The sequence below is a fragment of the Equus asinus genome, chromosome 13 (assembly GCF_041296235.1).
Source record: "Equus asinus isolate D_3611 breed Donkey chromosome 13, EquAss-T2T_v2, whole genome shotgun sequence".
NCBI classification, from domain to species: Eukaryota; Metazoa; Chordata; class Mammalia; order Perissodactyla; family Equidae; genus Equus; species Equus asinus.
In genome coordinates, this window is record NC_091802.1 from 54,069,849 (window position 1) to 54,097,531 (window position 27,683).

At 56.1% G+C, this 27,683-nt stretch overlaps 1 protein-coding gene across 3 annotated transcripts in view; it reads right to left on the bottom strand.

Moving 5' to 3' along the window:
• The window catches only part of SDK2 (sidekick cell adhesion molecule 2), a 277,315-nt gene that overhangs the window by 36,029 nt on the left and 213,603 nt on the right, over positions 1–27,683 (bottom strand). For 2 of the 3 annotated variants that reach the window (XM_070483541.1, XM_070483543.1), the window contains exons 19-36: positions 19,786–19,981; positions 19,492–19,590; positions 18,904–19,095; positions 17,551–17,672; positions 16,719–16,828; positions 16,463–16,613; positions 13,649–13,886; positions 12,787–12,902; positions 11,938–12,127; positions 10,410–10,508; positions 9,272–9,466; positions 8,106–8,307; positions 7,112–7,215; positions 6,499–6,569; positions 4,849–4,984; positions 3,223–3,279; positions 1,827–1,928; positions 1,552–1,667 (exon numbers count right to left, since the gene is read on the bottom strand). In XM_070483541.1, the coding sequence (XP_070339642.1) occupies positions 1,552–1,667; positions 1,827–1,928; positions 3,223–3,279; positions 4,849–4,984; positions 6,499–6,569; positions 7,112–7,215; positions 8,106–8,307; positions 9,272–9,466; positions 10,410–10,508; positions 11,938–12,127; positions 12,787–12,902; positions 13,649–13,886; positions 16,463–16,613; positions 16,719–16,828; positions 17,551–17,672; positions 18,904–19,095; positions 19,492–19,590; positions 19,786–19,981 (2,496 nt within the window). The remainder of the gene's footprint in view (positions 1–1,551; positions 1,668–1,826; positions 1,929–3,222; positions 3,280–4,848; positions 4,985–6,498; positions 6,570–7,111; positions 7,216–8,105; positions 8,308–9,271; positions 9,467–10,409; positions 10,509–11,937; positions 12,128–12,786; positions 12,903–13,648; positions 13,887–16,462; positions 16,614–16,718; positions 16,829–17,550; positions 17,673–18,903; positions 19,096–19,491; positions 19,591–19,785; positions 19,982–27,683) is intronic. The other variant, XM_070483542.1, reaches the window with a different exon arrangement.

Sequence of the window (27,683 nt, forward strand, 5' to 3'; positions counted from 1 at the left end):
CTCCCCCTGAGTCTCTCTTCCCCGCCCGTTAACCCACTTCATTTTCCACCGTCTGGAGGTGCTCTGCATTTTGTGCATCACTGGTTTTCCTTCCCTACAATTTAAGCTCATGTTGTCTCTCCGCTCACTACTTTATTCCCAGCACAGAGAACGCCGCTGGCACAAAATAACTGCTCAACAAAGACACGTCATTGAAAGACTGTCGCTGTGTGTGTGCCTGCCCGTGCTCACGGCTCAACCTGCGCTCCCCGGCTGGTGATGTTAAACATTGTTAATGTTAATGTTAACTAATGTGGAAGTTAATTCATGTCTGGGAGGCGGCAATTCCGTTTCCCCAGCTAATGTCCACAGTTGCGATGTTTCTCAGAGCACGCCCACATCTGCTGTGTGATACCCGGTGTCAGTGCACCACAGATTTCCTGGTCTGTACGTTAACTGGAGACGTCCACACCTCGACAGTCTAGTGGCTGCCAAACTGTTGCAGGCTCCGCTCCGGCTCCTTCTTTCCAGGGGAGGCATATGCTAGTGGTGCAATATTTAGTTTCCCAGCTGGCGCTCCTGGGCGAGGACTCGAGGGGCGTCATCCATCTTTAGAGCTTCCTTGGCAAGACGCCTTTCCTCCTCTCTCCCGCCTCCCTCACCCAGAGGGAAAGAGACTCCTATGCTGGATTCTGCCTTAAACCCAGGCCGCCCGTACCGACGAGCCCTGTGACTCAGGCAAGCCCCTCACCTGTGCTGAGACTCGGTTTCTCCCTGTGCAGAGAGGGGCTGAACCAGGTCAACCAGGAGGCCCCTTGTGGTTGTCACATTCCCCACCCGCCACTGCCCTGGGCTGCTCCCTGGAATCACAAACAACCCCCAGGAATCAGAGCGGCGCTGGACCCTGGCACAGGAGGCAGCCTCGAACACGGCCAGGGGCTGTGCACCCCAACGGCTCCAGCCGACGAGACACATCACTATTATCATTACTTCCACCGCCTCCCCTCGTGGTTCTGTGCTCAGTGCATCCTCTCCACTCATCGCAGGGTGAGGACCGGCAGACCTGGAGTCTGACTCTTTGCTACCTGCTTTTTTTGGTGACCTTGCTGGACTTAACCTGGGTCTCGGTTTCCTCATCTATACGATAGTCACCAGCTTTACAGGGCTTTCAAGAGACTCAGGAGTTCTAAAGGGCTATGCAAATTTTAGAGATACGTGGAATCCTGTCCTAACACATGACATCATCTAAAATCTAGAAATAATTGTAAACAGAGATTTCCAAGTCGCAGCCACTGGTCCTTTGCTAATTGGCCTTCCAATCAGCATCAGTATTGTAATTAGGGCTGGCCAAATGAGTTTCCTGCCTCTGAGCTCAACCTGCCCCTGGGATGCTGCCGAGGACAGGTGTAGCTTTGCTCCAGCTGCACAACATTTCTGTGCACTGGGTGCAAACAGCCAAGGGAGCAGGTGCAGAGCAGGGGACCTCACCCATCTACCACCCACGGGTCACTCCCAACCCCCAGCCCAGACCTTCGCCCCTCAGGACCCTCTCTTCTGCTGGAGTGCCCGTACCTTGTAGCCCTGGATGTCTCCATTCTGGCTCTCCAGCGGGGGTGGCTCCCACGTCACATCCAGCTGGGTGGCTGTGGCACCGTGCACGGCCACATTGCGGGGCGCTGCCGTGGGCACTGGAGGGCGTGAGAGGTCGTCAGCGTGAGGTGTGAGTGGACTTGAGGGAGGAGGAGGTGGGCTGGGGCGGGCTGGGACCCCCGGTCCCGTATCTCCTCTAACTGGGCTTCTTGGAGTGGGAAAGGCGTGCTGGGGCTGGAAGGGCAGGTGGTGCTCACCTGCCTCCCCAACAAAGACCTCCTGCGGGGGGCTCAAGGGCCCCTCACCCACGGCGTTGTATACGCTCATCCGTATCTCGTATCTCCGGTGCTTGTTCAGGTCTGCGGGGCGAGAGTGGGGGAGGGAGAAACACGCAGATGACAGGTCCCTGCAGGGACAGAGCCAGCATGGAGGGTGGAGGCTGTGGGGGAGCGACGACACACCCCTGTGATTCTAGTCCCCCGCTGAAGATTCAGGAAAGAAGAGGTAAGAGGTAGGGGGCGGGGGCATGTGCTCCTCCCTGGGACTCTGGACACAGGATGACTCAGGCTGGCTTCCTGGCCAAGAGTGACCATATCGGTCACTTAGAGACTGAAAGTGACCCTACTAATATTTATGCTGGGACAACCAGTGTGAACTGCAATTGGCCCGAGCACTCTGGGTCATAGGTCACTCCTTCCCCACACGGTGGCAGATGCTTGAAACGCCCAGCTGCACCCCCCAGGCCCTATCAATCAGCTCTTTACACAGGGCTCAGCCCTGAAGGGAAGGAACAAACTGGATGTGAATCGGGGCTGAGAAACCCTGCCAAGTCTGGGGTGCCTGCGTGGAGATGGCTGGACAGAAGCTGGGAGAGAGCAGCTGCAGGAGAAGGGCCCCAACACTCTGGGCTGGGGACGCTGTCCCTCCTCGCGGGGTGGGGTGGGGGATGGCTGAAAGATTCTCCCCACCTCCCTTCCCCACCTTCCCCTCCCAGGTGGAAGTTCCACCCTTCACCTGGAACGTGCGTGGGGGAGTCACCCGAGTTTAACTGGCCACGCAGCCTGTGTGGGCCGTTGGCTGAGGAGGAAGGACAATCCAGTCTCAAACTCGAGCTGCTTCCTAAGCAGGAGGTGCCCTTGTCAAGGCTCTGGGCCTTCAGGAGAAGCGTGGCTGGGACTTTAAACACAGGGCAAGGGCTTGGGGTGGGCATCCAGTGGGAACATTTCCCAGTCCCCAGAGGGAAGATGGGGCTCTGCTCACTCCAGAGGTCAGGCTCAGCCTGGAAGACCGAGCTGTGCTGAAAAGTGCCTTTGATGGGCCAAGACGGGGCAGCCACGATGGGGACGAGAGTGGGACCAGCAGCTCCCCCCGTGGACACCTGTCGTCGTCCCCCTGACACCCAGAGCATGAGATCATAGCCGTTTTCTTTTCTATCCCACACCTGCTGGATGATGGGCCGGAGGAGACCTTCCTCGGTGACCCCCTACATTTTTGTGTGTTTTGGGAAAGTCAAGTGTGCTGAGTGGCCCTGTTCTTCAAGCAGCCTGAGGTGGGCGCACCACTCGGCCGGTGGCCAGGCGTCCTCAGAGGCCCCACTCCCCATCCCTGGGAAGGCTTGGGCCCGATTCGGGGCCGCCATGCAAGGAGACTTACTGTCCAGCTCGTAGTGCGTGAGGCTGGGCCGGCTCAGGTTCCGCATGGAGTACATGGCTACGGGGTGGGGCGGCGGAGGGGGCCAGAGGAGACAGCAGACAGAGGAGGTTAGTACACACACCCCCGCTCCACAGAGACCCCGACGAGGCGGGTGGGACGGGAGAGAGGGGGCCTGGCAACACACATGCAGAGGGAAGGAGTTTCCAGATCCTGATGGTGAGTTAGGGGCTAGGACAGGAGTGGGGCGGGCAGAGGAGGCAGCTCCCAGGACAGTGCTGCCCCCGCCCCAGTGTGCACTCATCTGAGGTCACGGGGCCCCTCGGAGCTCAGCATCCCTGGGGGCAGCTCTGCGGGACCCTCCAGTCCCACTGGCTCCCTTGCCTAAGGAGGAGCTCCTGAGAACCACCGTGAAATAGTGGTGTTGTTAACATCCTCCTGTGAACCAGAACCCACTTTACTACCAGGAAATACGACTCTACTATACTCAGGCAATGTAAGATCACAACCAGAAGCACATGTCTGCAAAAAGGAAGAAATAAAAATAACGCAAGCTGTCGGATCAGCCACTTCCGAGTTTTCTATTAATATTCCTTTGCTACGCCTTCAATCACTTTGTCGCCTGCTAACATGCGCTAGAAGACAAGCCACAAAAGGTTTAAGACAACTATGGGAGGAGAAACCAAGACGGGGAGGATCTTAAATTGCTCCTCCTCTCCCGCCAGTCTCTGGTGGGGGGAGCGGTCCCACCACCCACCTGGGGACCCAAATCCTCTGGATGCCTCCCTCCCTGTCCCCTCCATGAGTCAGTCGTGGAGCCCGCAGCACACCAGCTCCCACACTGGCCCTCCATTCCATCCCATCCCAGGCCTGTTATCTTGACTCCAACCTCCCACTCTCACCTACGTCACCGCCTCTGGACTCCATCGCCAGCCATAACCGGAAGCCACCAAGGCAACCCTCCAGACCCCAAAGTGTAACCACATCATTCCTCACTTGTGACTATCCCTGGGATGCCCACCTGCTCCTGGCTCTTTCCTTCCTGCTGCAGACGCATGCTCCATGCCGAGGTCCCCAGGGCAGAACAGGGACCTCCCCGAGGAACCAGAGGGGGCCAGATGGCAGGCTCTGGGATGTGACCGGGCTCAGCTTCTGGTCTTCCTTCCCACCTCAGGCCCTTTGCACATGCTGGGCTCTCCCCTTCCCTTTGGACTGATAGACTTGGAATCATCCATCAGTGTCAGTGGCACAGCCATGCCCCAGGGAAGCCTTTTCTGACCCCAGTTTAGACTCTCCTGGAACATGTCCTTCACAGCTGTCATGACAACAGTCTTAGACATCTATCTCAGGGTTTACTTCTAGAACACCTGGCTCCTCCTCCAGCCTGCAAACTCGGAGAGGCCGGGGACCCTGTCTGTCCTGTTCACTGGCGTGCCCCCCCAGTGTCTGGGGACATGCAGAAGGTGCTCAAGAAATACTCTCTCAGGGATGGAATGGGACAGGGCGAGAGGCGCACACGCGGGAGGGCGGCTGGGCTTCAGGTTAGAGCGTTTTAGGAAGCTGAGAGCTTCAGGGCAGGGAGGCCAGCGAGCCGGCCCCACCCCCCTCACTCCCGAGGACGTCACTCACAGGTAAGCTCCGCCCACTTGGCCCCGGGGTTGTTGATGCCGCGCAGCGTGAAGCCCCTGAGGCCCTCGTAGAGCAGCTCCCGGTACCGGATCCGGAAGCCCAGGAGGATGCCATTGATCTTGTCCTCCGGTGGTGGCTGCGGGGACCGGAGTGGGGGATGGGGAGGGGCCGGGACCACCGCGGCTCTCCCGCTTCTACGTGCTCCTCCCTTCCTCCCCATCCTGCCTCCTGCGGCCCCAGAGCAGGGACCGAGTCTCAAGCAGGAAAAGCAATCAAAACGGCACTGAGCATTATTAATTTACAGAGCATTTCCAACCCGGTTATTTCCTCCCTGCCGGAATTCCGTAGGAGGCAAGGAAGGACAAAAATCACCATGCCATCCCCGCCGAACCGAGCAGGAAAGCGAGGCTCAGAGAGGGTGAGGAACGTGCCCAAGGTCACACAGCATCGTTGGGGCCCCAGCATGACTCTGGCTCTTCTGAGAGAGCTGGTCCTTGCCTAGGAGCTCCCTCATGTTCACCAGCCTCCCTCGGCCTGCTGATCCCTCTGCCTACCACCTGGCCTACATTTCCTTGAGTTTCCCATGCCAGCTCCTCTGCCTGGAGAAGGGCGCGTGCTCCTGCCTGCCTGTGCTGCCCGCTCGGCCTCTATCCTTCTCTCCTTTGCTGTCTGCTCTCTACACGGCTGAGCAGCAGAACAGGCCTCAGGAGAGGGTGGAAGCCACTTTCTATGATGCCTCTTTTAAAAGACCCGCTGCGCCTGTTCAGCCTTTATTAGCTCCTTAATTGCATCCCTGGCTGCTGCTGGCACCTCCCTGCCCGCTCGGTCCCGCTCTGCTCCAGCCTCGTCCACCAAGGCGCCCAGCTGCACTAGGTCGTTTTCACTCAAGGGCGGCTGGGGCCCGGGGTGTGGGGGTCCCCCTTATTTTCTCTTCAAGGGCTTTCTCCTAGTGGGGGCTGCAGGTGGGCGAAGGTTGGTGCTGCCCCTCTGACCCGGGAAGCGGAGACAGGAGTTCGCGATTCGGGGCCTCTACTGAGCCCAGAGGCTGGCCTTCAGAGGGCACGGGGCGGGGCGTCCTGCTGGCCATCACGGGCAGCCTGGTCCCTAAGATGTGTCCTGCCGTCTTCTTCAGGCCATGGCAAGTGACAAAGAGTGGGCAGCTGGGGCAGAGCAGAGGATGGGGTTCCTCTGTGCCCGGACAACGGGTTCCTGCTCACGGTGACAGGATGGCAGCCCCGTCAAGGCGCAGGTCAGGCGTCCACACCTGTGTTTGTCTCTCTATGAGGAATCCCTTTGCTGACAGTGGGGCTGGGTTTCCTGGAGACTCTGGGGGCGCTGGAAGCCCCGGGGACGTTTCTGTCGAAGGATTCAGCTGACCTAAGGGCACTATGCCCGGTGCCACCCCTTAGTAGCTGTGTGACCTGGATCATTCACATCACCTCTCTGAGTCTGGGTCCTCGCCTGCAGAAGGGGACTGTAGGAGCACCTGCCCCATCTGATTGTCCTGAGCGTGGAATGAGGGGCGTGCAGGTGTGTGTGCACGTGTGTCTGTGTACGATGTGTCTGTGGGGTGTTGCCTTCCTGGTCCCAGCACAGAGCTTGTCTGAGTCCTTGTGGGACACGGGCCCCTCCCTGCCTGCCGGGCCGTACCTGCCATCGGATCAGCACGGAGGTGGTGGTGTGGGGTGTCACTGAGATGATGGTGGGCGCTTCGTCGGGGGCTGGGGAGAGAGGCAGACAGATGAGCTCCGGGGCGGGGGCTCAGGCCCCCTGGGAGGCCACAGGGACCAGATTCTGCGCATACTGGACTGGGGGCAGTGCCAGCGTAAATCACCCTCCATGCCCACTGCCCCAACTTCTGCAGAACAAAGGGCCAGTGTGGAGGCAGAGAGGGGCGCGGACCCTGACCCCAGCCCAAACCCAAGGGTCCAGAGCCTTCTCCTCTCTGTCCCCAGAGCCACAGGCCTCTCATGCCGCTGCTGCGGCTCCCCTACTCCCCTCCACTGATTTTCTGGGGTCAGCCACGAGCTGGGGGACATCGGAGAAGAGACACAGTAGAATGCCGGGCTGGGTGAGGGTGCCTGCACCCGTGGCGAAGGCCCCTCTGGCTCAAACCTCCTTGGGACTGTGCCCAGGGAGGCAGACAAAGGGTCCAGCAGGCTGGGTGCCCCTCCATCCTGGGGGCCCTCCCCGAGATGAGAACACCCAGTGCTCAGGAAGGGGCAGTGGGCAAGAGAAAGGGACCCAAGTGAGGGGCACTCACCAGCCTGCAGGGTGGTCAGTGGTTCCGACTCCTCGCTGAACTCGCTGTCCCCAATGTCATTGGTCGCCTTCACCCGGAACTTGTAGGATGTGAAGGGCTTGAGTCTGTGGGGGGATCGAGTTCAGTGAACAGAGGTCCCCCTAATGGCCTCGCCCCGCCATCCCTGCCCTGAGAAAGGAGGGCAGGGGTGCTGACACAGAGGAGAACATGGAGTCACAGAAAGAAAGTCTGCTACAACGGGGACACACAGGGGCCAGGCCTCCGGGGTCCTGAGCTCCCAGGCCGGGCCCTTGACCAAGCCAACTTGGAGTACAGCCTCACCTTTAGCTCCAGTTAGAAGCCATAGGTCCCCAAGAGGAAATGCCACGTATTTCCTACCTCGGAGGAACAGGCAGCCGCGAGAGCACCAACAGTGCCCTCTCCGAGCAAGCTCCTCCCCAGGCACTGCCACCCTTGTCTTGAATTTGGTAAACTGAGGAAGGGTCGCGGTTCTCAAGGGTTAACCAGCCCTTCGTCTCTAGGAGCCTCATTTCCTCTCCAGGCAAACATCTTCCTTTTTGATTTATTGGGGATGGAGGGGGGAGCGGGGAGGAGGAAAGCATTGCTCAAAACTCTCGGTCACGTTAACTGGAATATAAAGAATATGACCCACTAGGAATTAAATTGCGGCCAGAATTTTGGAGTGAAGCTCCACTCCCCTGTTAAAGATGGAGAGGAATGCCGCCTGGCTGGGAGGGATCGCTAATGAAGGAGGACCAGCGCTCCCCTAGGGGGGCTTCTGGGCTCCAGAAGTAGATAATTAAGAGGCAGCCCTAACAGGGCTCCAGAGAGATGGGAGGGAGGTTGGGACGGAGCTGGAGGGGATGCGAGTGGACGGGAGGGCTCCTGGGTGGTGGGAGCTGAGGTAGAGGCTTGGGGGGTGCAGCTCCAGGTGTTCTCAGAGGGGGCTGTCCGGGTGGGGAAAGGTGGGCAGAAATGCTGGTGGCCAGCTCACCTGTCCACGACAAAGGCGGAGGCGTTGTGGCTCACAGACGCGGAGTGCAGGGCCCACCGGCCACTGGGCAGCTCGCGAGTCTGCACAGTGTAGTAGCGCACGGGGGACAGGCCGTCGCTCCCCGGCTCCCAGGACAGCAGCACACTGCGGGCCTTCACGTCCTCCTGCTGCACCACCGGCTTGCTGGGGGGCTGCGGGCGGTCTGGGAGGAGGCGGGGTGGGGGGGAGAACAGGTGAGCCAATGGTGGAGGGAGGTGAGCTTTCTCAAGGAGGGGAAGGAGGGGCTTTGGGCTGAGGCCTGTCACCGGTGCCCCATCTGTCTCCGTGCACGCAGATCCTGGGAACTGACACTTCCTGAGGGCAGCCGCCCTGGGGACAGGCAGTGAGACTAGGAACACCCCAGCCCCTTGCCCCTGCCCGCCACGATGTGAGATGGGACCTGCGCTGCCCCGATCAGGTGGGACGAAGCCCACCTTGCCCTCTGTGGGGCTCTGCTTTACACCCACTGCGTGGCTTCCTTCTCCCGCCCCACGCCCCGATGCACGGCTTCTCAGCCCGAGTGCTGTGGCGTTAGGGGGAGGATCCTTTGATATGGGCCTGCCCTGTGCAGTGAAGGATGCTTGGCAGCATCCCTGGCCTCCAGACACTCTGCCTCCTAGTTGTGAAACCCAAAATGTCCAGACATTGCCCAATGTCCCCTGGGGCGCAAAGCAGCCCCCGGCTGAGAACCACTGTCCTGGCTTTTACTGGGAACATTGCCTAATAAATCACATCCACAGGAATGTGGGTCTCAGGCCTGCTTCTGGGGAAGCCAACCTTGGGCGAGGCGCCAGCTCAGGGCAGCAGCGGCCACGTCCGCCACCCATCTGGACACGGTCTTTGTCGAGGGAAAGGAAGCTGGTCTCATCCACCTGCCCTTTGGAAAATGGGGAGCAGGGGCAGAGCAAGAGGCTTGGGAGCGCCCCGCTCAGCTCCGGCAGTCCGCTAGAGCCCTCGCTGACCTTGATGGCAGAGATTTGAGCCCACTTTCCATTGCAGACCGGAGCAAGGCAACACTTAATGAGCTGACCCCCAGCCATCACAAGGAGAGGGTCTGAGCACCCGGATTGGCTGGGGCCCCCTCGGCTGCCCCGCAGGCCCCCCCAGCCCCCGTGGCAGTCACCTACCTCTCTTCTCGGTGGTCACCACCAAGGCCTCGGCGGCTTCTCCCCAGCCCTTGCGGGTCTGGGCCGTGATGCGGAACAGGTAGACAGACTCTGGCTTGAGGCCAGTGGCCGTGTACTGGCGGGCGCTGGGCGCCAGCACCTCCACCGTGGCAGCGTTGGCTGTGGTGGCGTTGAGCCGGTGTGTGATCTGGTAAGCTGTGGGGAAGGAAGGAAACGGGCCGCACTGGGAAGGAGGGAAGGCTGCTCCTGGAGCCCCCAGAAAGGGTCATTCCTTCCTTGGCCACCACATGTCTGCGCCTGGGCCACCTGGGCTGGGGCTCATCTGCTTGAAGCCCTCTTGGTCACTCTTGTGTCCTCAGTTGCCCTTGGGTATGACTGTGGGGGGCACGGACGGGTGCTCTGTACACTGTTTCTGTGACCCCCATAACAGCCCCAGGTGAGGAAACTGAGGCTCAGAGAGGCCAGACCACCTTCTAGGAAGTGACTGAGGTGGACGTCCCGCCCAGGTGTTTGTAAGTCCAAAGTGCTTGCCCTTCCCGCCTCCACTCTGCCTGTGCAGGAGTGGCATCCATCTGCGGGTGCCAGGACTGGGAGCCTGCGACCAGGCACCGGTGGTCCAGTCCTCTGTTTTACAGAAGGAGCTGAGGCCGTGGAGGGAAGCTGACTTACTCAAGTCACACACACCGTGTGAATCTTCTCCTGTGAGGCTGTGTGCGCGTGTGCTGCAGGGAACCCTGAATATGAAATGATGCTTCTGACCCCAGCATACCTCCCAGCGCCTGAGGTCCAGTTTCCCACTTGTGAGCCCAGCTGTGCTGCGCTGGCCAGTGTGCCCTCACCTGGCCACACTCAGGAACAGCAGCCAAGGTTTACCAGAAGGCCAGTTGGCTTGGGGCATTAGGGGCACAAAGTTAACCCATGGTCCTTAAGGGACCTGAGCTCTGGCCTTGCCCTCCCGCCGATAATCTCACAGATTGAGATTTCCAGTGGGAGAAATAAGACTCAGAATCCTTCTTGAGGAGATGTGGACACTTCCTGGATCTAGTCTTCCTCTGGCCAACACCGAATATGCCTCCTTTACACCCTTCTACCTCCTCCTTCTTCCTGGGGCCAGGGCACGGGGAGGGTAGAGGCTTACCGAGAATGATGCCATTGGGAGCAGCAGGGGGCTGCCAGATCAGGCGCACCGATGTGGTCCTCACCTCCGGGAACAGGATGCCCATGGGTGGTCCTGGGACTGGAGGGGACAAAGCAGAAGTGGTGACAGTGTGGCTGATGCTCAGCCCTGAGCCCAGACCAGCTCAGCAGAGCAGCACGGCAGGCTCAGCTCAGCTCAGTGAACTTTGTGGAGTGCTGCCCTGTGCCTGGCATGGTGTCCTAATGCAGGACAGGAAGATGCTACCAGTGTGGTTTCTTCCCTCAAAATTGGCATCATTTGGTAGGAACTGGAAGGGACCAAGGCTCCAGCCCCCTTTAGCTCAGTGTCCGTGGACATGTGCACACATATGTACGCACAGGGCTGCCTTCTGAACTGGGCGATGGGACCCTGTCCTGGGTCTGTGCTCTAGAAGGTACCACTCTGACTTCCTTCCCTCGGTGGGTGAGGCGGCCATGGGGCAAAGGGAGGCACCCTCCAGAGCCTGCACCATTCCTCTTTCTAGACCCGATTCTGGAACCTGGGATCCTGGAATTCCCTGTCCAGACAGCCGCAAGCATGCTTCCAGGGTCTGCATGGGGCTGTCCCCGGAGCCACCCTCCTGAGGGTGGACTGGCACCTCAGGACCGAGGGATGGCCAAGCAGTAGCTGTTTTGGGTGTTGGGATGGAGACCGAATGACGTGGGCCAGAGGAGAGGGTGGGAAGAGAGCAGGTAGGGGGGTGGAGGACGGCTTGGGGGCAACGCTTCCTGCGCTGCCTCATTCTGACACAGAAGGCCAAGAAGTCTTCTTCATTTCTTATACATTTGAACTCTACATGAGACTTCTACATTTGAACTCAGCCTTCCAGGTCATTATGAGGGTACATTTGTCAAGGCAAGAGCATAGAACATATTTAATTTAACAGAGCGTTAGCTTGATTTATAACCTGGATATATAGACATATGCTGTTTGGGTTTCCTTTTGCACTCTTGTCCGAACCCCACAAATGTTCGTGGTGGGCAGTATGTGAGTATGCGGCGGGGAGGAAGGACGGGGAAGGACCTGTCAGTCAGCCTTTGCCAGGAGTTTTGCTGCAGAGATGCAGGCCTACAGCCCCGCTGGTGTCACTCTTTTGCAAACAGGCCCAGGAGGCTCAGGCCCAGGAACCATCAAGCCTCTCCCTTGCACAGACCTTTACTTAAAGTGATCCTGCCTCAGGCGATCAAGAAATCAAAACGGGTGCGAAGTCTCTTTTCTGTACACTTGTCCCAGGGAGAGTGCAAGAGGCGGAATCAGATGTCACACTGCCCTTGCACTGTCATTTTTTCCTTTGGGATGCACCATCTGTAATTAGCATCCCTTGCAGTGGGGATGGGACTGAGCTGGACCTCGGTGACCTGCCCCCCACAGGAGAAGCCTGAGGCCACGGTTCCCTCCGGGGCAGAGCGTGACCCCAGAGGGCCAGGACTGGGCAGGCAGGACTAGGGCAGCTTCTGGTCTTCCCAGACCGGCAGGGATTTGAACTCACCATCATCCAGCGTCCGCTCCAGGATGGGAGGGTGGCTGGGGCTGCCGTCCCCGATGCGCGTGAAGGCCAGCACCTGGACCTCATAGAGCACGTATTTGCCCAGGCCTGTGAGCTGGGCGCTGCGGGACGAGTTCCCTTCCACCAGCCAGAACCGGGGCTGGGAGTCTGAGTCCTTCTCCTTGTACATGACCTGCCGGAGCCCAGTGCAGGGGTGAGGGCCTCGGGCCTGGGGTGGTCCTGCCAGCACCTCTCCCAAGTCTCACCCCCAGGAGTGAGGTGGGCGGGGATGGAGCCGGCAGACCAGGGGTCCTTGGAGTGGCTGGGCCCCAAGGAGGCATGGGGTAACTGCGAAGCTAGTGTTCCGGGAAGAGGACACAAAGATGCGCTCATCCATGGAGCTGAAGTTTCCTTAGAGAGCATCCAGGTAAGAAAACAGACTCAGAGAGGGGATGTGACTTGCTCAAGGTCACACAGCCAGTAGTGGCAGAGCCAGGAGGTCAAGCCACATCTCCCAACTTCCACGCCAGGGCTGGATCATGCGGCTATGCACAGCTTTGGGAAGAATTCTAGAAGATAATGGAAGCTGAAGCTGGGCCCATCAGAGCTGAGAATGAGGCCTGGACAGCCAGCATGGACTACTGGGGGAGATGGAGCTGCCCCCAGGACCCTGGGCCCTCCCTGGATGCCTCCTCACCCCTGAGGGAGGACTCCCTGGTTGCCATGGTGACCAGTGGATGGACTCTGGAAGGCAGAGACTGGGCCCCAGGGGGTCACGAGGACAGGGCATCTTGGGTGGGGAAGCTGGTGTAGGGGCTCCAGCCTCCTGCCGTGCTCGGATCCAGGACCCACCTTGTAGCCCAGCACGAGCCCATTGCGGTCGGCCTCAGGGATTTCGTTCCAGCGCACCAGCATGCTGCTGGAGGTGGTGGCCAGCGCGGACACGTTGGTGGGGCCAGAGGATGGGACTGAGGGAGAAAGGGAGCGGAGAGAAGGAGCTCAGGACCCAAAGTCGACCCTACAGTGGAAGGGAGTGGAGTGGGACCTGGGGAAGGACACGTGGCACAGACAGTCCCCAAAGAGCACATTATCCTGCCGTGACTCCTTTTGGAATGTCCCAGATGCTGTTTCTGGTTTCAGATTGGCCTCCCTGTTATCCTCTGCTCTGGCTAAGTCAGGAAGAGCCTGCATTCCCGCGGGCGCAGCGGGTATGTGTGTGTGTGCGTGCGTGTGTGTGTGTGGTGTGTGTTAAAAGGCACCAGGAAAATGAGCCCCAGAGCAGTGAGCCACATGTGCACGAATGAGGCTGGGGGCTTGTATTCTGTGGGTGACCCCTTCCCAGGCCCCTATGAGCTGCTGGTTACATTCTGGAATGTTCTCAGAGCTAACCCCACTCCTTCCCCCCATCTCAGGCTCTCTCAGGCACCACTGGGCGTCACGGTTAAAGGTGAGGGCGCATGGGTGGGGACCCCCACGCCCTGACTTTGGGAGCAGGGAGCAGCTGCAGGTAGGGATCAGGGGCTGGGAGACGCAGCAACACGCAGGGAGCTCTGCCCAGACATGGAGCACAAAAGGAAAACAAGCCCTATTTCTGAACTGCCCTTGGCAGGCCCCGAGGGTGGAGAGACAAAGGCGGGGTGGGGGCTGTGGTGGGCTGGCATCCTAGCTGCAGGCCTCGGGGACCTGCTGGGAGGTTGGCACAGGGGGGCGGTACCTGACTCCCGCGTCCTGCCCATCACTGTGTGGCTCCAGGGCCCGCTCCCGATGGCGTTGAAGGCCTGCACCTGGACGCGGTACTCCGTCCACTCCTCCAGGTCCTCGATGGTGTACTCCCGCTCCACGCGGTCCTGCACCACGTGGCTCAGCGTCTTGCCGTGGCCGTCCGCCCGGCTGTATTTGATCTTGTAGCCCACCGACTCGGGATTCCCGTTGTATTCCATCTCCGGGAGAGGCTGCAGGAGGGCAGGGCAGGCAGAGCTGCCGTGAGGCCCAGCCCGCCCTGTGTACAGAACTGCCTGGCTTGGCCCCCTCTTCCAGGGAGCCTTCAGGATTACCCAGCCCACTCTCCAACCTGTCTGTGCCCGTGTGAGGCGCTGTCACCCTGGGCGTGGCTTAGATTGTGTGACTCTGTGTTTCTCACGGCCCCATCTCCCTGTCTCTCCACGTCAGGCTCTGAGGAGAGGTGGCATCCATTCTTTATTGTGTACATGGTGAACTTACTACCCTGCCGAGGGAGTCAGACCAGGCGAGGAGACCCCAAAGTCCGTCTGTCCAACCTGCTGATGAGCGTAGCACCTTGGGTCCTGGCTGTCTCTACCACTTAACTCCCTCACCCGGGCTGCCAACACATACTTCGTTAATTGCCTGCAACATGCCTGGTCTCAGCTCATGCCTGCCTTGGAGAAGCAAGCAAGTGGAGAGGGCATCCTGAGCATGGATGGGGCACCCGTCACCGTCAGGAAGTCCTTCCTTCCAGCAAACTTTGGTCTCTCCTGCTGCATTTTTAGCCTCTTTCTCTTGTTGAGTCTCAGTGAAAAGACAGATTTCCTTCCTGGGAAGCCTATGAGTAGGCTGCGGGGCTGTGGTCGCTGGCTCAGGGCCGTTTGGATGAACTTGGGCAGTGTTGATAAGATGTGTGTGCACGCTGGGGGAAGCCTGTGATCGGAAGCAGGTGCGAGCTGAAGGGTGGCCTTCAGATTCTCCTCTGAAGGCGGCAGAGCTGGAGCTGGGCCGCCCCAGGCCCTCACCTGCCCCCCCATTCTGCTTCCCCGGGGGATCCAAAGAGCCCATGGTCCACAGGCTCCCACTTCTGACCCACTTCCTCCCCTCCTCTCCTTCGGCCTCTGCCTCCCTCCCTACGCACTCCCTTCCTCCCGCCAGCCCGTTCCTACAGACACTCACTGAAGCCAACCAGAGACCATTAAGACAGCAATCGATGGCTGGAGAGCTTGAGATGGGCCTGGAGCGCACGTGCCCTCCCCTGCTAAGGAAGGGTCATGAAGGGGCTGTGCACCATTAAGCGGGACTGGAGGTGCCTGGGGCCCTGTCCGGCAAGGCAAATGCCTTTTTATTCCCCCTCCAGCTCCCTCTGGGTATCAGACTCTCTAGCCTTTTAGTACCTGGAAACCTTAAAGTGAGATGCAGGAGGGAAGCAGAGCGTAGACGAGAAGGGGCGGAGAGGCCAGTGGTAACAGACAGCCCGAGGACCTGGGGTGCCCGCCCACCTGCCGCTGTGCCCAGGGCTGCCAGCCTGGGCTGGAAGACAGCTCTGGTGCCGCCCACCCTGGGGGGGGGGAATCGTAATGAATGACTGGCGTTTGTCCAGGATGGTTGGTGCCATTAGCTGCTTTTATCGGACTGTCCACATACATGAAAGGGAGTAATGGCTTTCCAGGAAACCCTGGCCCACAGCACGGTGTTCTGCAAGTTGTGCTTTATACAACCAGTAAGAGGTCTTATGTATAAACAAAAAAAGAGTGGTGTGGCCAGGCGGGCCTGGTGAAGTGGAGCTGGGCAGGCTCTTCCCAGAGCTAGTGCCCCGGCCTCTCTAAGGAGCGGGCTATGCTGTGTTCTTCCCCACGTTCATCGCTCTAAGAACTCCAGGATGCTCTGAGCGCCTCTCCACTTGCTGCTTTGTGGGATCCTTGCCGAGAAACGCTGTCCCGGAGGAAGGCCCTGGGGAGAAGTGTTCTCTCTCATTCCCCAGAGGGTGGGATGGCAGTGGGTTCAGTGGTTAGGGCTGCGGATTTTGGGGGCCAGATTCCTGGGTTGGGAATCTGAGCTCTGCTGTTAACTGGGGGGTGGGGGAGGATGTGGGGGGCTTGGGCCAGTCATTCAAACTCTCTCTGCCTCAGTTTCCTCATCTGTAAAGTGGGGACCAGGATCACAGCTGTCACAGGCTTGTGGAGAGGGTTCAAGGCCTGACTTGGAATAAAGCGCCCAGAACAGCGCCTGGCGGGAAAGGAAGTCCTCGGCATGGCAGTATTGCCACCTCCTGCCGGTCACCTGGAGTCCCGGCCCTCGACATGCAACCCGGATCCGTGGGGACGGTCTGAGAGCCTAACAGCCCCGCCCTTACTTCCCCCTCCACCCCAGAAGCAACCCCTGGCTCTCTGACTTGGCGGAACAACTTGCATCTGATGCCAGACCCACCCTGGCGAGCTTTGTAGCTGTGAGTGCGTTCCTAAACTCTCCGAGCCTCAGTTTTCTTAGCTGGAAATTGGGATAATGACGTGTCCTTCACAGGATTATTGGAAGGATTAAATGGAAGAAAAACGTAAAGTGCTTGGCACAAGGTGATGCTCAATGAACAGGCTTTCTAGCTCCTTCTCCTCACATGGGCATTTGTCCTTTCGCCTAAGACTGATTATCAGGCACCTTAGCAGGTCCTGAGTGTAAAGAAAGAGAAGGAAGCTGTGGGTATGCTGGTGGATGTCCCCTTTGATGTGGCCCCTTGGAGGCAATGACACCTTTGCAAGATGAAGAGGATCAAGGAGACAACCCCCCTCTGCCCTCACGGGAGCCTCACCATCCAGCGGAGCCACAGGCTGGTCTCACTGGCTGTGCGCAGGGTCACGTTGGCCGGGGCCATGTCAGGAGGTGCCTGGAGGGTCTGGATCTTTCTAGAAGGTTGGCTGGGTGGGCTGGTGCCCACGATGTTCACCTGGCGCATGCGGAAGCTGCAGTGGGGGAAAGGGGTGAGCAAGATGGTGAGGGCAGGACCCCAGGGCCAAAGCCTGTCCGGTCTAAGCAGCCCCCTCCCGTCCCGGGTCCTGCCCCATTACCTGTAGTAGGTGAAGGGATTGAGGTCGGGCACCTCCAGGGAGCGGGCGTCGGGCTCGTTGGTGAGCTGGTGAATCAGCAGCCACTCTTCTCCCTCCCCGACCACACCCACCTGGAAAAGGAGTCCCCTTAGACTGGCCCACCCTGCCGGGCTGAGATGGGGGATTCTGAGCCCTGGCCCCTGGAAGGCACAGCCCTGCCCAGGAAAGGTCTTGATTCAAACCCCAGGGCTTACCAGGAGGCCACCCATGGGACCACCATCTTTCCAGGCCCGTGAACATGACTTGGAGTGTGACCCCATGCCCCCTTGCATCAGAATCTCGTGGAATGCTTGTTATAACCCACTCCTGGGTCCTGCCCTAGACTGAGCCAGTCAGACTCCCTGGGGGTGGTGCCCAGTGATCTCCCTGGACACCCTGGGGTGCTTCTACAAACCCAGCTAAATCAGAAGCAGAATTCCTGGGGGGGTGGGACTGAGGCGTTGGAACTTCCGAACACTCCTTGGTGCAGCCAAAGCTGAGCATCGCAGTTAAAAGGGCTGCGGGCAGCAGCTGGTTATCTTTCTAGGCCAGCCAGACACCACCCCAACCCAAGGGGACTGGTGTGTCTGTGCGCATGTGTGTGCGTCCATGTGTGTAAGAGAGCGTGTGTGTACAGCTGTACAGGTGAGGTGGAGGGGAACTGTGGCATTTTTGGTGTATCTGGCCATCTGAGAGTTGCCTGTGAAATTCACACAGACGAAAGCACACACAGGATTTGCAGCCAAGAGCGTGGGCATGGCTGAGGCCCAGAGCCGGCTGCCCCGCTGCAGGGCTCCCCTCGGGCAGCCGTTACCTGGGCCTCCACCAGCCAGCGGGAGATGGACGTCTTCCCGTCGTAGCCTGGCCTGAACTGCAGGGTCACGGAGCGGGGGCCGATGTTGGAAATGCCCAGGTTGGTGGGGGCCCCCGGGAGTTCTGGAAAAGGAAAACAGGGCGGGAAAGGAGATCGGGTAGGAACGTCGAGAGGACTCTCTGGGCACTGAGCGGGCTGTGTCCCACTTTTGCTAGAAGCCTCTAAGGAGGAGCATGGCCGAGGCCTCCCCCTGCAAACACAGTCCTCGTTCCTGCCTCCGTGGCTCACTGTGTCCATACCAGCAGCCTGGGGCAGGTTTAGGGGCCGAGAGGAGCTTCTGGGGCCAGGAAATGGGCTGGGCATGTAAGGGCTTCCCTAATGAAGGCCCCTCTCCATCCACACACACAGTCCCCAAACCCAACAATGGCTGAGGGAGATAGAAGGAGGGGTGGGGACAGGAGGCAGCCCGTTTTCCAAGCAGGAACCTTGGGGTTCAGGATGAACAGAACGAGCACAGGTTCTGGAGTTGGACTGTCTGAGTTGGAATCCAACTCCCCTGCTTCCGTGCTGTGTGTCTTTGGGCAAGTTACCTAACCTTTCTGTGCTGCAGTGTTCTCATAAAATGGCGATGATAATAACATCACCTACCTCAGGGTCGTTGTGAGGATTAAATGAATTAATGTACATGAAGTACTTAGCTGGGGGCTGGTAAGCACTACATAAATATTTCTGTGTTACTGTTATTATCACTTGGGAGCCACTGAAACTCAGGAACCTCAGCCATCTCCGTGGCAGGTCGAGGGGTTCTGCCAGGTCACACGAGCGCAGACTTACGGACCAGACCACATGGTTACCTAGTCCATCTCCTCGTAGATACAGATGGGGAAACTGAGGCACAGAGGGAGCCTTGACTTGCTCAAGGTCGAAGAGCTTGGCAGAAGCAGGGCTGAGGGTAGACCTCAGCTTGCTCTTTACAGCAGGTTTAAGACTGTCCCCACCTGCTCTGCCATCTTCCCAACCGGCACTTCCACCCGTGGAATCTGACTTGGACTTTCTAGGTGACATTGACGATTCTTCCCCTGAATCATAGATACCGCTGCCCGTCACGGAACCTGGTGTGGGGTGGGGCGTGGAGGGAGGCGGGAGCGGGGCCAATGGGACAAGGGTGGGGGCCTCTGCTTTCCTGAGAGCCATGGGAGGAAGCAGCATCGAGCCCAGAGAGGCTCCCTCCAGAGACCCAGGACCACGAGCATCAGCCTGCCCGCGGGGACCAAGGGAGGGAGGGCCGTGCGGGAGGAAAGCCAACGTTCCTGGAAAGAAGGGGCCTCTCCTGCCCTGAGAGCGGGCACCTACCTGGAGGCACCCCGGAGGAGATGGTGGAGGCAGAAACCTGGCCCTGGCCCTTGGCGGTCATGGCAGCCACCTCGATGGTGTAGGTGGTGAGTGCAGTGAGGCCTGTGACGCGGTACTCCAGGGTCACATTGGGCAGGTAGTGGGTCACGCGGGTGTTGGTCCGGTTGTACTCCTCCCAGGAGATCCGGTACCCTGGGGAGAGCCCGAGCTGTGACATAAGCTGGCCTGGCCCTCCACTCTGCTTCTCACTCCTTCCCTAGCTGGCGTTAGATATGCGGGGGGAGCAGCGGGGCTGAGGGATGGGGTGGCATTGTGCCTGGGGCCCCCGGGGGTAACCTCGGTGGAAAGCCCCTGGTGGGTGGGGACTGCAGGAGGGAGAGCCGGTCACTGTGGTGGCTGCCTGGGGCCTGAGGCTGCAGATCTGGGATCTGTTACAGAGTGGAGGGGCCGAGAGTCTTCTCTGAGCACCTTCTAAGAAAGAGGGGTCTGCTGGGAGCTTCGGAGCGACAGGAAGCCGCCAGCAGGGCGATGGACCAGATGACCTCTCCTGGCCCTTTCGCCCGGGTTCAGCCACCCCACGGTGCCTACCTGAGAGGATGCCGTTCTTCTCTCCCGGCTCTTGCCAGCTGACTTTCAGCGAGGTGTCCAGGATTTCACTGAAGCTCAGGTGTCCCACAGGCCCAGGCACTGTACCCCAAAAGGACCACACCCCACCCCAAGCCAGTTAGTGTCAGAGAGAGACGGCTGTCTGCAAGAGAGCCCGCTCTGGGGGGCTCCAGGGGCACCCCAGGATGGGAGATAAGACCAGGACCGCCCTGTGCCTGCAGCGCCCAGCCCGGCCCTCGGGTGGGGACGGAGAGAGCAGGGGCGGGCGGTGCCTACCGTCCTCATGGGTGCGCACCAGCTGGGGGGTGCTGCGAGGCCCGTCCCCAGGGGTGGTGAAACACAGCACCGAGGTGAAGTAGTCGGTGAACTTCTTCAGGCCGGACACGAAGCCCACGTGGACCGTGTCTTGAAAGTTGGGCCGGGCCGTCACCATGGTAACCTCTTCCTCCTGTTCCGGCTCCCAGGCGATCAGCTGAGGAGAGGCCAGCAGTTTAGACAGAGCAGCCAGAATGTTCCAGAAGAGGCCAGGTGCTCTCCCACAGGCTGGCCAGTGGACAGAGAGTGTCCAGGACTGTAGCTCCCTGTCCTCCGTCCTCCCAGGGGAAGGACGGCCGTGCAGATGCCCACAGGCCGCCGGAACATCTGTCCTCCTGGGAGTCCCCTTTGGTGTGCTGCTGTGTTATTGAGCGGCCGCAAGGCCCCATGTGGGGTGCTTTCCATGAGTCATTTCTTACTCAATTCCCACAAATTATGGAAGAGAGGACTTCCAAAATTTGTAAAGAGAGGATGCCCACATAATTTGCATGTCCAGTGCAAAATGCAAATGGAGGGCCCCCTTGTGCAAAAAATTATTAAGAATTTCCAGATGACAGCAGCAGAGCATTGAATTGAACATGGGGTCCTGCTGAGCGTGGAGCCCTGAGTGACTGCACAGTTTGGGCACCCATGAAGCTGGCCCTGTTTTCTACAGATGAAGAAACTGAGGCTCAGAAAGGCTAAGTGACTTGTGCTATATCACACAGCTGGTAGGGACCTGAGGGGCTCCCATACGTTTCTCTGTCTGGGCTGGGGCAGTTTCTCCCTAGGAGTTCTCCTGTACAGCTGGAACTTCAGTGTGTGGATAACTCTTACTCTTTTAAGCATGTTTCAAGTTGGGATTTCCATCTTAGACATCACCCGGAGGTGGCGTGCCGGCAAGAAAACCCCGTCTGGAAATCCAGCATCACTTTTTGTCTAATCTCCACCTCACACACACCGCCCCTAATTGCAGCAGCTTCCTGCCTCCCCTCCCTTCTCTTCTTGCCTCTTTATCCCTCACCTCACACTCTTGTTTTCTAGGTCCTTCATCTGTCTCCAATGATGACAGCTGGCCTCAGAGATTTCCTCATTTATTTGAAGTTGATTAAATAGCAATTAATGGTGAAAAGCAACACTGGATGAGTTTTAATAAGCACGGGTATTTATAGATATAAAACAATACGCCGATGTCTCCTGATTAACTCACACCTGTAACAAGGCTTAATCTTCTCCTTTTCATGGCCTCGTGTTTATAAAGGATGTTTTGAAATTTAATTGGTATTGTGAAAAGATAGCCTATAGCAAGTTAATTAGACACTAATTAGACCCTAAAAATACTAATCAGAAATACTAAGTGGCATTTAATAAGTATGTTAAATATCTTCCTTATTTCGGTTATCTTGTTTCGTGGCAATTAAATTGCCGAACTTCTTTGGAGTAGATTAAGAAACAAGTTTAATGTTTTAATTTAATTTAATTAATGTAAATTTGAATTAATTACGCCATTAGAATTAATTGGGTGGTGTGTTCCCCAGCAAGTGCAAAATCTGGGTAAATATTATTTTATTGGTTTTAGGCCAATTACAATCACTACTATTTAAAAAATAAATCAAAGGACAAGAAGTATCTTTACAGATGCCTTAAGACAATATCACGGGGAACTGTCTTAAAAAATGACCCAGAAGAACGCAGCAATGACTCCGTCATCCTACTGTTCCATGAGCGGAGCCCAAGATGGCGGCAGGACTATGGTTGTTTCGGAGTAGCCACTCTGGGACGTGAGCCACTTGCCTCCTCTAGGGCATCTGAAGAGGAGGATGCTCAGGGTTAACAGGCCTTTTCCTCAGGGCTAGCAAGACAATAGAATTGCCTTCTGCGCCTTCTATTGTCTGAGAGGAGCTGGACTCTGAGCCGCCCTGAGATGGACCTCAGTGCTCCAGCCAACACCCAGCAGGGCTGCAGTCTGCCGGGCTCTTCCTGCGCGCCTGGCGCTGGCTGAAGCCCATGGCTGAGCAGTCCCCCTCATCGTCACAGTGAGGACTAGCTGGGCATCACCGTCCCGAGCTGGTACAAGAGGGAAACAGTGAAGTTCAGGAAGGCTGAGGACTGGGCAGTGCCCAGGGGCCTACCAGGAGGTGGTTTCAAAGCTTTGGACCAGAGCGCTCTGACGCACGCCTCTGCCTCCCCAGGCGCACACGGCTGCTGGCATGTCAGGGTTTCTCTTTGCCATGTCCCTGCCCTTATAAGTCAGGCTCAGTGCTGATTTCCTCTGTTGGGTCCTGGGCCGTGGATTCTAAGTAGACTGGGCTGCCCTGAGCATGGGTGGGGCGTGTGGGTGAGTGTGTGCTGGGGGAGGAGCACAGACCTAGGTTGCCAGGACAGCCAGCTCCACCTCAGAGAGCAGAGGCCAAGGGAAGCAAACCTGTAACTGAAGGAGGCTGCTGCTGCTGGTGTGTGTTGGGGCGGGGCAGAATGTGCAGCCAAGCAGCAAGGAAGGAGGACAGAGCCCAGTTGTGTCACTTACTCTGTGACCCTGGGAAAGTCACTCAACCTCTCTGAGCCTCAGGCTATTATAGGGGACAGTCAGTTATGTGGTGGAGGCAGTAGATTACAGGGTGGAGAGTGTAGGATGGTATATATGGCCTGCTAGCTACTGGAGTCAAAAAAAAAAAAAAAAAGCAAAGGAAATTCTCTCTTTCCCTCCCCCTTTGTCTTTCTCTCTCTTTGCATTTGTGTGGACTCACATAAAACATCCTGGAATGATGAGTAAGAAATCATGACGGGGTTACCTGGAGAGGAGAGAGTTTCAGAGCTGGTGGGACAGAGGCAGGCAGATGAGGGGCTAGGGTGGGTTGGAGGAGCTCTGCTCTATATTTATCTTTTCACATCTGTTGGTGTTTGAAACATGTGAAAGTATTTCTTGTTTAAAATTAAATTAAAAAATAAAAACTAATAATGAGGGGAATTTGGCAATAGTAGCAAAGTTATATACACATTTACCCTTTGACCCAGCAATCTCATTTCTAAGAATCTATTCCAAAGTTATAAGTGGAAATACGCAAAGACGTATGCACACAGCTATTCACTCCAGGAATGTCTGTTATCGTCCAAGACTGGAAACAACCAAAATGTCATCACTAGGGAGCAGGTTGACTGAAGGATGGGAGACCCACCTAACGGAGGATGATACAGAAGTAAAAAGAAGAAACGAGGAATCTCTCTATACACTCTTACGGAGTGATCTCCAGGATATAACGTAAATAAAAAAGCAAGGTGGAGAAAGCGTGTAGAGTAGCTGCCATTTATCTAAGAGGTAGAGGATACACACTTACATATGTGTGCAGTTGTTTATGTTAAAGAGATGGAAGGAAAAACCAAAACCAGCAAGCAAAAATCAAACCCGAGGGGGAAGGAGAGGACCAGAATTCAGGCTGATTTTCTCTGCATTTGCTTTGTAGATTTAACTTGGAACCATGTGAATAAGCTACATGATTATAGAACAAAATTAAGTTAAAAAAAATCAATCCCTAAAAATTGAAACCAAAATGAAACAAATGAACTTAACAGTGTATTGAGTTGTAGCAAAATCACACGCTGAGACCCTATCTCCAAGGACTTGCAGCGCAGCGCAGTGACGGAAGCACGTGCTCGGGGAGGCATCCTGGGGGCGGGAAGAGCTGCCCCCTCTGGAGCTGCGCTCAGCCAGCACGGTGTCGACGGCACTGTTCTGGGACCGCTGTGGGTGTCTGAGGGATAAACTAGGCGGGTCAACTGGGTTTTCAGTTTGGAGAAAAGAGATACAGACAAAAGACCGATGAGATTATTAAAAAGCTTGTAGTCCTGAAATTGAGTTGGAAGTATCAGCATATATCTTACCTTAAGAAAAAAAAGTATTTCCTAGCCGTCCATTAACAGGGTCTAGAAGCAACCACCAATGCTGGAACAAGGAGCGTCCCTAGTGCCCAGCTGGCGGCATCGAACTATCATTTCCGACTAAAAGGAGCAAGGGCTCCTTGAAGACATGGCTGATCCCAGGCACGGTGCAAGGACTGTGCACGGCTTGGAACGTCCTGTCACACCAGAAAGCAGGACCGTACCAAAGATTTCTGGGGCTGTGTCAAAAGGGCTCGTGAGTCAACTCGAAGACGCCAATGGTGGGGCAATTTGGCGTCAATAAGAATAACAATGGTGGTGGACGGAAACCTATCAAACGTGTTAAAAATCCTTAAGTACGTGATCATACTACCAAAAACAAAACAAAAACATGACTCTCCCCAGTCCAAACTCATCTGCCGCCTTCGCAGATGCCAGGTAACCAGTTCATTATTTGGAAAATTGGTTAAGTAAGGGAAAAGAATTGAGCATTGACCACGCTTTCCCTGTACCTCTAGGTAATCAAAAAGGTGGTAAAGGAAAATTCTTTTTCTTTTTTGTTAAGTGTTTCAGCTATAAATGAAGAAGAAATTATAATATTTAAGTAACCCATTTTGCAACCCCTATTGAAATAGTAGATTACACAAGGATGGTCACTGGTGACCACGTCATAGTAAGAGAGACAGCCAGACTTCATGCCTTCTGATGGAAACACACAACACCATCGAGGGAGTAACATTCTGAAAAAAAAATCATCAAACCTGAATCTGATCAAGCCTCTAGTTCTAAGCTCCAATTTGCTGCAAATATAAGATTCAGAGGAATGTGTTAGATGACTCCACGGGGATGCAATCAGCAAAATCCAGGCTGTGGAAAATTCTATGAGACAAATGACGACGTTTCTTTACTAAATAAATTACAAGAAAAAAGAGAGAGAAAAAAAGGAGAGAGAGAATCCACTGATCAACTGAGTGCTGAAAAGTCCCGACCAATTGCAATTGTGTGGACCTCTTTTGGATCCTGAGGCAAATAACCCAACTAGTAAAAGAAATGACGTGGCAATCAGAGAAATTTAAATGCTGACTGGATATCTGATGATATTAAAGGGACTGTTAGTATTTTTAGGCACGATAATGATAATGCGGCTATGTTTTAAATAGAGACTTTATATCATTTCTCTACAGAAATATTTATGGATGAAATGACATGATGCCTGGGATTTGCTTCAGAATATTCCAGGGGAGAGGGAGAGCGTTTGAGGACAGATGGGAGATATTTGGCCATGAGCTGGCAAGTGTGGAACCAAGTATGTGTGCATGGGTGTTCGTTATAGGCTTCTCTCTCCTTTTGTGGATGCTTGGAATTTTCACAATTAAAAGGGTGGGGGGAAGTCCATTCTTGCTGGAGGTGTGCCAGGGACAAACACTGCTTTTTTCTCCCTGTGATATACTGAAAGGCAAAGAAGCAAGAAATAAAATCCCCACTGTATCCATTTGTACTTAGGAAAAATCAAGTTACACTTCTTATCTTACAGTCAAGTCATACAACACATTTTCTTTTCAATGCAAGAAAGCTGCAGGCTCTGAGTTTGAATGTGAGCCTTGCAGTTACTCTGTTAGACTGTGAGAAGCTCACTTGTCTCTCAGGCCTCAGTTCCTCCCTCTGTAAAATGGGGTGATGAGAGTAAGACTTACTTCTTAGGGCTCTTGTGCAGCTTGCACGAGAGAAGAGTGTGAGCAGAGCCCTAGCATCCTGCCTGGCATGGAGAGAATGCCCTCAACTGTGAGCTCTTCTTAGTCTCCCATCGGCCCCTCTACTCAAAACATCTGGGCAGTTCACGCCCTCTGACCTGGATCAAGCAGCCACGGGTGCTGGGCACCGACGGGACCTGGAACTCAGGCGGCTCTGCAGCCTCCTCCTGCTCTAGTCATAACGAGTCACCATCCTAACTGTCCTGACCCCCTGGCTGGCCTTCTTGGCCCTCCAGGAGCCGTTTGCCTTGGAATTTTGCAGCTCAGCCATTCCGAATGTGGAAGAAAACCCAGAATTGGCAGCAAGAAGCTAACCATGCCCAGCTCAGCTCCTCTGCTCCTCAGCGTAATGCGGCCCTCCATTCTCTCCCTGGTCCCCTCCCCCCAGAGTCCCAATTAGCAGACTTGTCTGGCCAGCAGCACTGCCAGCGTTCAGCTACCCTCCCTCACACCGGGAAAGCCCTGCTCGGCCTGGGAGTGAGAGGGCTGTGGCTGGGGCACGTCCGGCTCTGGACCATCCCACCTTTGTTTATGACACCAGCAGAAAATTCTCGTTGTGATCTAACCTCAGTCCCTTCCTGCCCAGCCACCTCCAACCTGCAGTAATAATGGCTATGGTTTCTTGTCCTAGAAATAATCTTGGTTGATGTACATATGCAAACATGGCACAGAAGGGGTGTGGGAACCTTCCAGAAGTGTCAGCAGTCACCGTGAGGTCACCAGATCCCTCGGCTCAAAGCCAGAGGCTGCAGTGCTCTCCCCTTCACGGCGGGCTTCCCGGTGGCACACCCCTTAAACGCTCTGCCTCCCCTTCCGCATCCGGACGCAGCTGACAGCGTCCTCCCACCTGCCCCGAGCTCCTATGAAACAGGGTGTAGACCTCACACTGTGTGATCCGTCCGCCTTCAGTTCTCCTAGGGGAGGTCGGCTCGGTGCTCCTCGTGGGTGCGAGGAGAGACCCAGGCGCGGGATCCAAGGTCTGGGTTCCAGGACGGGGTGGCTGGGAAGTCCCGAGTTTTAGCACAGCTACAACTATGGCAAATTTACACTAATACCACCACTACCACCACCACTACTACTAGTAGTAGTACTAGTACTACTATTACTGCTACCAGTACTATTACTACCATGACTAGTACTGCTGCTACCACCACCACCATCACTACTAGTACTACTACCAGTAATACTGTTACTACTACCAGCACTGTTACTACAGCCACCACTACTAGTACTACTACCAGTAACACCATTACTACTACCAGTACTATAACTACTACTAGTGGTAATACTGTTACTGCTACCAGTACTATTACTACCACGACCACTACTGCCACTACCACCACCACCACCACTACTAGTACTACTACCAGTAATACTATTACTACTACCAGCACTGTTACTACAGCCACCACTACTAGTACTACTACCAGTAACACCATTACTACTACCAGTACTATAACTACTACTAGTGGTAATACTGTTACTGCTACCAGTACTATTACTACCACCACCACTACCACCATCACTACCACCACTACTAGTATTACTACCATAACTGTTACTGCTAGTACTATTACTACTATTGTTGTTACTACTAGTACTAGTACTATTATTACTATCTGTTATGTGCTGAATTGTTTGCCCCCCAAATTCATAAGCTGAAGTCCTAACGCCCAGGACCTCAGAATGTGACTGTATTTGGAGTCAGCCTTTAAAGAGGAAATTAAGTTAAAGTAAGGTCAGTAGGCGGGCTCTAACCCAGTGACTGGTGTCCTTCCAGGCTGAGGGGATGAGGGCACAGACGGAAGATATGAGGACACGGGGAGAAGGTGGCCGTTGACAAGCCATGGGGAGAGGCCTCGGGCGGAACCACCGGGGCCGATCCCGATCTCGGGCTTCCAGCCTCCAGATCTGTGTGAACCCTGACTTCTGCCGTTGACGCTCTGCAGGCTGCGCGACTTTGTCGGCGGCCACAGTAAACAGACCTTTCCGTCAATACTCCAGTCATTTTCCGAGCACGTGTTACGTATCTGTCATTGTGCCCGACAGACTGCAAACACTGAGGAATAAGTATGATTACCGTCTCTGCTTGAAAAAGAGGAAACGGTCTGGTTTCCCGGAAACTAGAGCGTATAGATGGGCTCAGTCAATCTTTCGGGAAGGAAGGACGCCCGGACAGACCACAGAACTCTTGCAGGGAGCTAGCGAGGGGCAGAGCCAGGACCCTAATCTAGTCTGTCCCTTAACCACACT